The 11,115-nt window shown below is 43.8% G+C and overlaps 1 protein-coding gene across 1 annotated transcript in view; it reads right to left on the minus strand.

The window, feature by feature from the left end:
- The window catches only part of LOC311017499 (rap1 GTPase-activating protein 1-like), a 39,301-nt gene that overhangs the window by 9,006 nt on the left and 19,180 nt on the right, over positions 1-11,115 (minus strand). Inside the window, 11 exon segments of the mRNA XM_084015881.1 lie at positions 26-126; positions 1,003-1,086; positions 1,435-1,488; positions 1,594-1,613; positions 1,616-1,671; positions 2,492-2,595; positions 3,644-3,835; positions 3,963-4,001; positions 4,381-4,428; positions 5,252-5,287; positions 9,516-9,609. Of these exon segments, the coding sequence (XP_083872007.1) occupies positions 26-126; positions 1,003-1,086; positions 1,435-1,488; positions 1,594-1,613; positions 1,616-1,671; positions 2,492-2,595; positions 3,644-3,835; positions 3,963-4,001; positions 4,381-4,428; positions 5,252-5,287; positions 9,516-9,609 (828 nt within the window).

Here is an 11,115-nt window from a genome sequence, read left to right on the forward strand (position 1 = left end):
TATGTATATATTATGTCATCCTCACCCTTTAAAGTTGTGCAGCTCAATTTTCTCTCCCAGAAACTGCAGAAATTCTACAAAGGCAGGACTCTCTTCACTGTTGCCAAACAGCTCTTCCTCTGAAGTCTGTAACCAATAAAAAAAATCATAAACTTCAAGGCGTGGAGAACAAAATGATTTCAGCAGCAGCAGTTCTGGGGCTGATTTGTACGGTAGACTGTGTACTTGTAACTAAATTATAAAGTACACAAAGTCTCGGAAGCATAATGAACACTGATAACAAGGAGGGAGATTTGCATACGAGACGGCCAGCAGGCGGTGAATGATGAGCATATTATGCGAGGTGTCTTTTTAACAGCATCATTTGGGGGTCAATAACTGGATGCAGGGAGGTGAAGTGTATCCGCTGGCACTTCATCAAACGCTGCATTTACATTACAGATCAACAGAGGTTTTAAAAAGACTCTCGGAAAGCTCGAAGCCATATTGATCAGCTGTGATGGATAGACGTCGATCCATCGAGTGGAGCCTGATGTGAACGAGCCCGAGAAGAAGCTTCCAGTCTTTTTTCTTTTGTTTCCCTCATGCAATATTCCCCCACTTCAGGGGGGGGGGGGGGGGGGGGGGGGGGGGCTCTCCATGCTTTTGTGGCGACCGCTGGCTCATTTACAATGCATTCAACTACCGCCGCCTTTAAGGAATCACCAGGGCAGATCTCAACACTCTGAGGTCTCCATTCAAAGGTACAAGGGCCCTCAGCATAGCATTCAGCAGCTCCACTGCTCCCCCCCCCCCACCACACACACACTGACAAGAGGGCTGTGATTGCCTCGGAGAAATGAGGTTTGTTAAAGACAGACAATGAAGCCTGAGGAGGACTACGTATAACCAGCTTCCATGAAGAAATATGAAATAACAACGTACGGTACATTCTTATTATTCTTATAAAGGACGCACGCTCATCTGAAGAGCCGTTTGTGATTAAACAAGTTGACAGCTCACCTGTCCAAACCTTTGATAAATGACACCAAACTTGAAATTGTTGCTTATCACATGTTCATCGAAGGTGACGATAAGTCTTGAAGCCTGTAAAAAAATACAAACAACTTTTATTTTTTCGATTTTAAAGCAAGTCAGGTGCCCATATGGAGGTAAACAGATTGTGTGCTCATCATTCCTTATTTACACCAGCTGTTAAAGGGATTTCCTGCTAACAATGTAAGTGTTTGAGGACACAAATTACAATCCGTTATATGTTTATATGAAGCTCCAGCGATAGGAGTCAGACAAATCAAGAGGCTACGTTCCAAAATAATCATATTTTTATGATTAAATTCACCTGTTTTCTTGTTTTCAGTGTTACTTTAAATCATCACATGTGTGGTGAAGCATGTATACAGCAGCTGCAACCATATAAACCAAAGCAGATCTTACTTTTGGATAAAGGACGGGGAAAAAGCGGTCCACGTTGACCTCTTCACAGACGAGCTTGGGATTTAAAAAAAGAGAGACAGGGAAAAAAAAAACGTTAGAATGTGGTTCGGTGCTATCACAGCAGATCTCTGCATCATAAAAACAATGGCGCCCTTTTACCTTGGCCATTTGGACCACATTGGAAACTCTGTCAGACAGGAAATGGGGATCACATCATGGAAGGTTTTCAGCTTGGTCCTGATGAAGTCATAAAAGAGTCAGCGCCGTCTCAAAGCCATAAAAAGTGACGCAACATTTCTCTATCAGATGGGGAAAGAGATGATGATCCGGTCTGGACCATCATCAAACTTCCCCACCCTCGCCTCTCTTTGCCTTCCCTCCCTCCCTCCCTCCCCTCCCACTCGCTGGCCTAAATAGTCCATCTGTTCCTCTGCTGTGAAAACAACAGTGCTGTTGACACTCTCTCTAGCTTTATGACTCTTACGATAACACCCGCGCTGGGAGGAAGTGTTTATCCAGTCGATGCTGGGCATTTAGGGACACAGAAAGTGGATTATTCTGAAGATATTTCCTGTTGATCACTTTGTCCCGGCCCACACATTCGTTACTACAGAGGCTGCTGGTGTGCAGAACACAGATTTAAAGATTTTCCCCAGTCATCAAGGTGCTCAAAACGCATTATTTTTCATGATTTTAGATATTATTTTATAGCACATTACCCAACTAAGCTGAGAATCTTCATCTTCCTTTGTATAAAAGTGAGCGTTTTCTATCAAGAGTGATTTTGTGGGATGAAAATGTACATTTAAGGAAGAAAAAGGAGACTTATATGAATATGATAAATGCTTAAAAACAAAAGATTGCTCTGAGAAACTTTATTTTACATTTATGCATTTGTGATTGTTGTGTTTTTTCATTCGATTTATTTTTAGATAAGGCATTACAGGTTTCTACCACAGCCTCACACGTACGTCATATGTCTTTCATGGGATCTGTACCTTTATGTGTGTGAAAGAAAGGGATGAAAACTAAGCGACGTCGTACTGATCGGCGTTACCTGAGCATCAGACGGAGATGTTCCTGGTCACCAATCACATCGTACTTTAGAGAGAACACCAGATGTCCAAGGGCGCCGTCCACTGAATAGTAATTAAAGTGTTCCTGAGGGCAGAGTACAAAGACACCGTCATTAGTATCCGTCGGGAACAGACACACTTTCCAGTCGGAGGAGCTTTTCCTTCTTTTTCTTCGACTGCAGGCGGATTAAATTAGTTCATATTACGCGTGTGTAAGAACAGGTGGCGAAGCCCGATGCATCTTCATTAGCAACAGCGTGCGAGGTGCCAAACGGCGAGGCTGGTTGCTGTTAGGGGTTGATTCCACCGGGATACACTTGTTGCTTATTCATTTCATTACTGTAATGAGCAAGAAGTGAAATTGATTATGAAATACTCGACGAGAGTAACGAGGCTCATTTGAAGAGGAAGGACGCGTCCAATGAGGGCGTCCATGAGTGTGACGTCAGTAATTTCTAGTAAGAACTGACTTTTAATGCTAAATAAACGTGGCTGTTTCACGTTCCCGTTTAATTGCATGATTTTGAATATGGAAATTGAAGATGCACAAAACGACTCGTCTGAAAAAATCTAATTAAAAGCAGGTACGAGATGAAAATGTACACTCTAAGTAAGATGCCTGACTAATTAACAATTATTTATTTCTCAAAAGAAATGTTAAAATGTTGGAGAAGTTTTTTAGTTTTGTTTTTGTCCAATGTTGTTCCTGAGGGCAATCATTTTAGAAAAATATAATAAATTAAAAAATAAAACGATTCGATAGCCTCGAGTTTTAGATGTCGACTTTGTATTAATTGGTAGAAAACAAATATAAATTCAGTATAAAAATAATACATATCCACCTACACGTTTTATGTTGTTTTATATAAGTTGAATTTCTGCTTTGAAACTTGTGAATAAAATATAGTTTCAGAAAACCATGCTCATGCATCCACAACAGGAAAGAAATAATAGGGAAAAATTCAAACCATGGAGCAAATTTAATTTAATTGAAAAGGGAATTTACATCTCCGTGAATGAAGATGGAGGAAATGTGCTTGAACTCTCTTATGTTTTGACTGTTCTTTGCTTTCCCATCTTAATATTTGTGTTTTCAGGAGAAAGTCGTGTTGTGTGTGTGAGATGCGGCTAACCTTAGCCAGGAAGTGTTTCCGGAAGATCGTAGCCGTGGTGTTACATTCCAGCTTGGTGCGGTTGTTCGGGGACTGAGGCTGCAGCTGTTCCGTCTCCACGGCGTCACTCATCTCGTGGTTGGTCCCTTCGATCCAGTAACCCCCAAACTGAGGCAGGAGGATGAGAGGAAAGGGACTTCTTCTCCCCAACACCTGTCCCCGAAACAAAAATAAAACAACACGAGTGTTGAGGAACAGAACGCTGAAATGTGAAAGTTCATTTCAGGGACATGAACGAAATGGAACTCAGTGACACACAAGCAAAAAGTCGTCATCCTACCTCGTGGACACTTGGGTAAGGGATGTAATCCTCCTCGGTCTGAAAAATAAATAAATAAAGCTTCCTCGTCAAAGAATAAAACTAACCAGACTGTCTATAAGCCCAATGGATGGAGATTCGGAGTAATTGCATAACTGTTACGCAATGAACATCATCATCAGACGTAGGAATCAATGATCCCAGCACTGCCATCGTGTTGCACGGCGATGGATTAAAATACTGTACCGCGTTAATGTCACAAGATTCCAACAGCATATATGCTGCTGGTATGTCAAAAAAAAATGATGGCAAGGCTTGAGAGCATTATGAATGAATGTATATAGTGTTCTACTGTGGTGATCAGCCTGTCTGGCAGAGCGAGATATGGCGTACGGCAGTCATGAGACAATGACGGCATCGTGTGAAGAACGCGTCGTACCTTGAGCGGGGGAGGAAAAGTGCATCTCTGCTCATCCATCCTGTTGCCCTACAAGAGGGGAGAGAGGGTGAGATAAGAGACCCAGAGAGAGGGAAGGAAAGGGGGGGATGCTCAGTCATCACAACACAGCTTCTGCATTCAAATAAAAACATTTTGAAAATAAAAGTCTACATAAATATGTAAATCCAATCACAAAAAAAAACAATGTCCTAAAAGACTGAGAGAGAATTATCAATCTCATTACATAATAACAGTTCCCCCCCAGTTCTACATTATGCAGCAGGCAACCAAGCAAAGTCAGAGAGGGACAGATGGAGAGATGGAGATACATTACACAGAGAGAGAGAGAGAGTGAGAGACAATTGAAGGATGCTAAAGAGCAGGCGTTTGGAAGTGACTGAACGTCTGTTAGCACACAGGGGAAGTGGAGTAATAAAGACCCCGGGGATATAAAAAGACGCTGAGCTAAGTGGCACACCTACACTTGACCTGAGGTGTGAAAGAGAGGAACGACGCAGAGAACGAGATGCCACGATACTAAATCGGGGCGCCGTAGGAAGACGACACATAACATTGCATCACGCTGACGTGGATGGATGCGGCGCTGTGCAAACAACAGTGCTGCATCACACTGCTGGAGAGGATTCTTTCTGTTTTTAAAAAGGGTTAGGGGTTTTTGAAGCGAGATACAGCCGAGAAACACGTATAAATCGGACAAAAATGTCCGAAAAATCATTGGATTCAACTCAATACTGAAGGCGAGGAGAGGGCCAACGTGCTGCAGAATTAGGGAAGAGACACACTCACTGGTTAGTTGCTGGGTGAGTACAGCTCCGAAAGCAAAAACACGGCGAGCAACGCGTCGTCTTACCTGCATCTTTTCAATCATTTCAAATAAATCTGCCGTCTGGGGAGAGGAGAGTGACATGAGATGTTTTGAGTTTATTGGGTGGCGTGCCGACGTTTAATTGACTTTTTCTGACTGTAAGAGTTTGAACCCGTTCAGAAGTTCTCCATCAAACTCCATCCAGTGACAGAAAAACATGATTAAGAATGTCATTTTAATCCTGGCAGGTTTTATTGTTTGCTTAATTTAAACTAAATACGTAGGCAAATATTCAAGTGGTAATCCCTTTTCCCTTTGCAACAAACGGGGCTTGAACAATACATGAAGAGGGCACCAAATGTTTCATGTATTAAATGTTATATTATGGCTACACATGAAGAAGTATTAGTTGTGATTACACACAAATGAAATGTGTGTAACATATTGATGTAGCATGTTAGGGGTCAGTTAGACCCCAGAAAGGTGTAAATGTTAGTTCATACAGAGAACATGACTGTGTTCAACCAGCTTGTAACGGAATCTGTAGCGGAAACACCGTCATCGATTTAAGTTTATCTGCAATTTTACATGAAATTCACGACAGAACGGTGCGCAGACAGTTCATGAACTCGACCTCTAACAGAACATTGTGGTCAATGACTTAAAATAACCTCATGTTGTACATGTGCGGGCGTGGTAATGTTGATTAAGCATCCGTCCGTTGTTCCTGGGACTTGCCACGCTGCCAAAGTTCAGACTCATGTTTACTCATCATTATTTTAATCATCTTTTTTAGCTGATTGCAGCATGTGCCCCTCCCATGAGGTTTGTCACACTATGACAAATCCTTTTTGCGTGTTAAAATCGGGCCTTGAAATGTGAAAAAGTCGCAGTGGAAGTGTGACGACGGTGACTAACGGCTGACAAAAATGGTGAATTACAACAGTCGGTTGGTGTCGGGGGTTCTCGGGAGAAGGTTCGGCCGGTAAAGCCTGACATAGTCAAACAGTTTGTGTACAGAGCGATGTCGTCTTAGCCCTCGGTGCGAGTATGAGTAAAGTCCTCCGCCATGTGCAAACAAGAGGCCGCCACGAACCCTGAAGGTAAACAACCCCGGCTTCAGCAACGTGAACCAGAGATCAGAACGAGACGAGCTATTACAACTGCATTAACCGTACATCCCCAAAAAAGCACAGGTACGTCTGACTGAATGTAAATGCAATCTGTCTGTTTGCACGAGAAGAGAGAGCCGATAGTAGAATTTGAAAAGCTCCCTTGAATCCGTTTTATTCCCCTTCAATCTCAACGTAGAGAATCTACACATCGTCGTGATGTTTTCCCTTCCAGCATCTTTGTGAAGCTACTTACATAGCTGGGTTTCTTCCAGTGTGCCTTCGTCACCATTGGAGCATCGAAGTGGCTCTCTTGATTTTGAGCCATTTTTAAAAAAATAAAAAAATCTTTCCTGCAGCTTCAAAAGGGTGCTTCTCCACTGACTTCTGGTTTTGGATTAAACTCACTCCCCGGCTGCTTTGCCTCCGTCGGTCGCCGGCGTCCCACTATGACAGCCGAGGTAAAGCTGCATCCCTGCCGACCGCCAACCTACGACTGACAGGGAGTCGGATCCTATGAAGACGAGATCCACAGGCTCTCCCAGTGTGTGTGCTCTAAACATACAACATCACCAGCACGCTCAGGTTTGCACGCAGACGCAGCTCGCTGCTGCTTGAAGTTCAGAGCGGTAATCCTCTGACTGACGCCCGCCGTCTCGTCCTCTGCTGATCCTTCTTTGTCATCGTGTAGCGGCACGGAGGGAGAAATAACCGCCTCTAGGCTTTATCACTAAACCCGATCTCGAATCACTGATAGGTGACCAACTCCTCTAATCTCACGGACCTGTCCTTCACTTCTACGCTGCAACGCTCCCAAAAACATGGAAGGGGTGCAAATGTTTGACATTCGGAGATCAGCTGTGGACAAAAAATGATGGTTAACGTAAGGAGATGGATAGAAAGTAAAGAGGACAAAAGTCTAGAAAGGAATCTACACCCAGTGTGTGTGTGTGGGAGTGTTTCTTGTTTTTACCTTTCATGACTCACAGAGCTCATTTTAACTTTGATCGGCTCCAAAAAGCCTGAATTTAAATGTAAAAATGTATTTTTCTTTGATGCACGTCTGATCCTTAGTTCTGCTTCCGACTTATTTAGAGTTATTTAGGATCTCACAGGTCATCACAAGTTTATGGTGGGTTATTAGGAGTGTGTGTGTGTGTGTGTGTGTGTTGTGGAGCTGCTGTTTGAAGCGTGTTATTTTAAGCACAGGGTTACAGCATCACAGTATTGTCTTGTCTTTTTTTGAATTACTTATGAAGCAAACTATGAAAAGGACGACTATTCTAAGTGTGTGTTTTTATATCTCTCAGAACTGTGCACCATTACTAATATGACAGCGTGGGGCGGGCAAGGTGGTGGAGTGGTTACAGCACACGCCATGTACGCAGGTACGCATACGCAGCCGACCCTGGTTCGAATCCCGGCCGGAGGTCCTTTGCTGCAGGTTGCAGATTGCAACCAACTGAAACTTCTCCCGTGCGCTGTAGGAGAACTACGAGAGTTGTGTTTGGTTTGTCCGTGTTGGGCTTCTGTAGAAAGAATGGCGTCCAGCGCCGTGAAGAGGACCCGCTCCGTATCGACGTAGACATTAACAGCTCATTCTACGCTAGTGAAAATACAATGATGCCATATCATTCAGCCTTACTGTACAAAGCATTGGAGGTGGAATTAGGCAGTGACCATAAGACCTGATGGGGTTAATTGCAGATTGACCTGGTTTTTCGCAGGGCTCCGATTAAACTGGTACGCTCCTCTTTCCCACTAAGCTCTCATTTTACTACATCACATCACCATGCCGTCTCTACACATTCTCATCACTATGCGTTCCGGTTCCCGAATTCCAAATCAGAGATGGTTAAATAAAACGGGGCTGAAATGTTAAACATAAGTGCGTTTTAACTGCTGCCGACAGAGGAAGTAAGTGAAAGTAAGGGTTTTCTTCCGTCCAATCACATGAGATGTGAAGACAAATGGAGGGAAGTTACTTGGAATACCTTCATCTGTGCTTTTCGGTGGTTTGCGTTTGGTTTCCACGTCATGCCATCTGTAGGCGAACGGAAGTTCCAAAAAAAATCCTCTCCTCATGTCTGACTAATTGTAACTTAGTTGCGTCTGCGGCACCTACAGATGGCGTGTGCCGCGGGGATGGGGAGTGACTTTTAAACAGCCCAACCTCCAAATTCTCCCCTTAATCCCTTTCCCTTCCCACACCCCGCTGCTCTACTCAGATCCAGTCAGATTGCGAGGAGCGTAAGCCCACATCCGAATGTGTGAGAGACCTCATGAAACCAATCCGACGTGAGGGAGATTGTATCCGCTTTTAATCACCGCCAAGTTCCAGCTTTGTTCTGCTTGTTCCCCCCCAAAAAAATACCCCCATCATTCCACATCAGTCGCTCATTATAAGGATACGGTGGGTATGAAGATACTGACAGCAGGATGGAGGTGATAGGGAATGCCAGAATCTTAACAGATTTATTGAAATCATTTCTTCACGTTATATATTCTGCATCTAAAAATCTTTCCTAATGATTTCCACTAAGCTGGTTGAGAAATGCTAAAAACAAAGGTTTTAGAGAGCTGGAGAACAATCGAATGAGACCCTCTTGCATCCTATAAAGTATTTGGCAGATTTTATTGCAGGCGAACAAAACACACTGTTGGCTTAGGATGACATAAACACAACCCCACACAAACGACTGATTAAACATTACAGACTTTCCAATCCGGTGACGCATCCTACATGATGGGGGGGGGGGGAGGTTGCTTTTTTTTATGATTTTTAAAATGACAATTTCTCAGACAGGCCGTACTTTTGTTTGCTTTGACGGCATCCGACTGGTTCGCCTCGGATTGAGGAATTGTTGTCATCAAGCTGACAATTCCCCGCTTAAAATAGATTCCAATTAATTGAATCAGGCGAAGGATAATCAACCCAGACGCGAAGCTGCTGTGCACCCCAATTACATAAGTTAAACAAAGGGAGACGAGAATAAAACTCAAAGCACCGCTGCAAGCAGAGAGTCTGATACAGTCGTGACAGACTACACAGGCAGAACGCCGAGCGAGCGCGTCCAGATGGAAGCAGGTGCGCAGACAAAATGAGCATCACATGCGGCCTGGCAAAGATCACACAGATGTCGGATCAGATAAGGTCAGGGGTCGGCTCAACCCCCGCCCCCCTGGTCCCCTCCTACCTTGTGGAATGGCGAGGTGGAGTACGGGGCTGTAGGCTGGAACAGCTGGGGCTCTAGTGTCGCAGAAATACGGGGGTCACTCCCATCTTGTTTCCTACAATCGGACAGATGCAAAGACGGCGTTCAGTCAGAAAAGGTCACTCCGTTTGAGATCAAGCAAGAGGACAATAGGAGACGATGCCCCCGGGAAATGTTGCTGGTCTCATTTAGCAACAGAATGCATTTGAATGGAACGCAATGGCCTCAAGCCTGAGATTTCTAGTCATTATTGATATTATTTTATTACATTTTCTCTGTTATTGAGCGTCTCTTTATGTAAAGCACATAAAGTGGTAAAAGCAAACATGGTTAAAACAGCTCTTTAAAAAGAATCTTCTGTTTGGTCTTTTATGCATAGATGTGTGGTCGAGGGTTAACCTGTTGCCGTGCCCAAATGTATTTATTTTAAGTCGAAATTACGTCTGAAACACAAAAAGTCAACATATGATGTCTTCTTTGTTTATACATTGAAAAATAGAAAATTACACTCCCAAAAATCACATCAAATCTTCATTTCTTTTAGAGCGTAAGCAGCTTTTCACAAACACTTGAGGGATCTGGGGACTCGGGAGTTTCACATTTATTCAAACAGAGCGTCTCTCTTCTCAAACCCATGAGAGTAACACATTGCTAATGCAAAAAATAACAACAACAAAACCCAGCAATACTACTGACACGCACCCTCTGCTCTAAACTCAATATCTCTACCAGGTTGGCCTTTGTCCCCCCCGGGACACACCGGTCGATACCGCCACTGAAGGCGCTGCCCTATTGACACGGACAACTGGCCAGTTTGCACAGCGGGCTTTCAATTTGTTTGATTAATTCAATCCATTTCAAAACACACGGAGGGATTGATCGGTGTGGAAAGTGGATCTGAAATGCTTGTGAAGCAGCCATGATGCTAAATAGACATTGTTGTTTGTGACGATCAAAGAGGGGCTGCAGCAGTCACTATGAAATATGTATCATATCTCCATATCTACAAAGTGTTCGGCTCTCCGACGGCCAAAAAAGGCACCAAGCAGATGGATATATGAGTGAATGAGTGATTGAGTGAATGAGTGAATGAGTGAATGAGTGAATGGCGTCGGTCTGGTGCTGAGGATGCAGATAAGACAAACAGCTGCTCTAGAGGGAAGGAGATGGAGATCTGCATTCCCAGAGTGTAGTCGGAATCAAATATAGGTGAAGAAACGAGAGCATGGATATCACTGACACACACACACACACACACACGCACACGCACACGCACACACACACACACACAGCGCCGCCTGCTATTACACAACGGGTGAATCTCCAATCAGGGAAAGTCCTGCTTCACCCAAATCCAATGGGAACGCGCCATACGATAGGGCATCAGCTGCCCTGAACTCTTAATTCGAGCTGATGGACAAACGATGGACTCACACACACACACACACACACACACACACACACACACACACACACACACACACACACGTGTCATTTCTAACAGTTGGTTTAAAGACAGATATTGTACGATAGCAAAAAGGCATAACGTTTGTGTTGTCATAGCTTCATCTATGATCCAAAC

This window comes from Eutrigla gurnardus (assembly GCF_963514095.1).
Source record: "Eutrigla gurnardus genome assembly, chromosome: 8".
Classification (NCBI taxonomy): domain Eukaryota; kingdom Metazoa; phylum Chordata; class Actinopteri; order Perciformes; family Triglidae; genus Eutrigla; species Eutrigla gurnardus.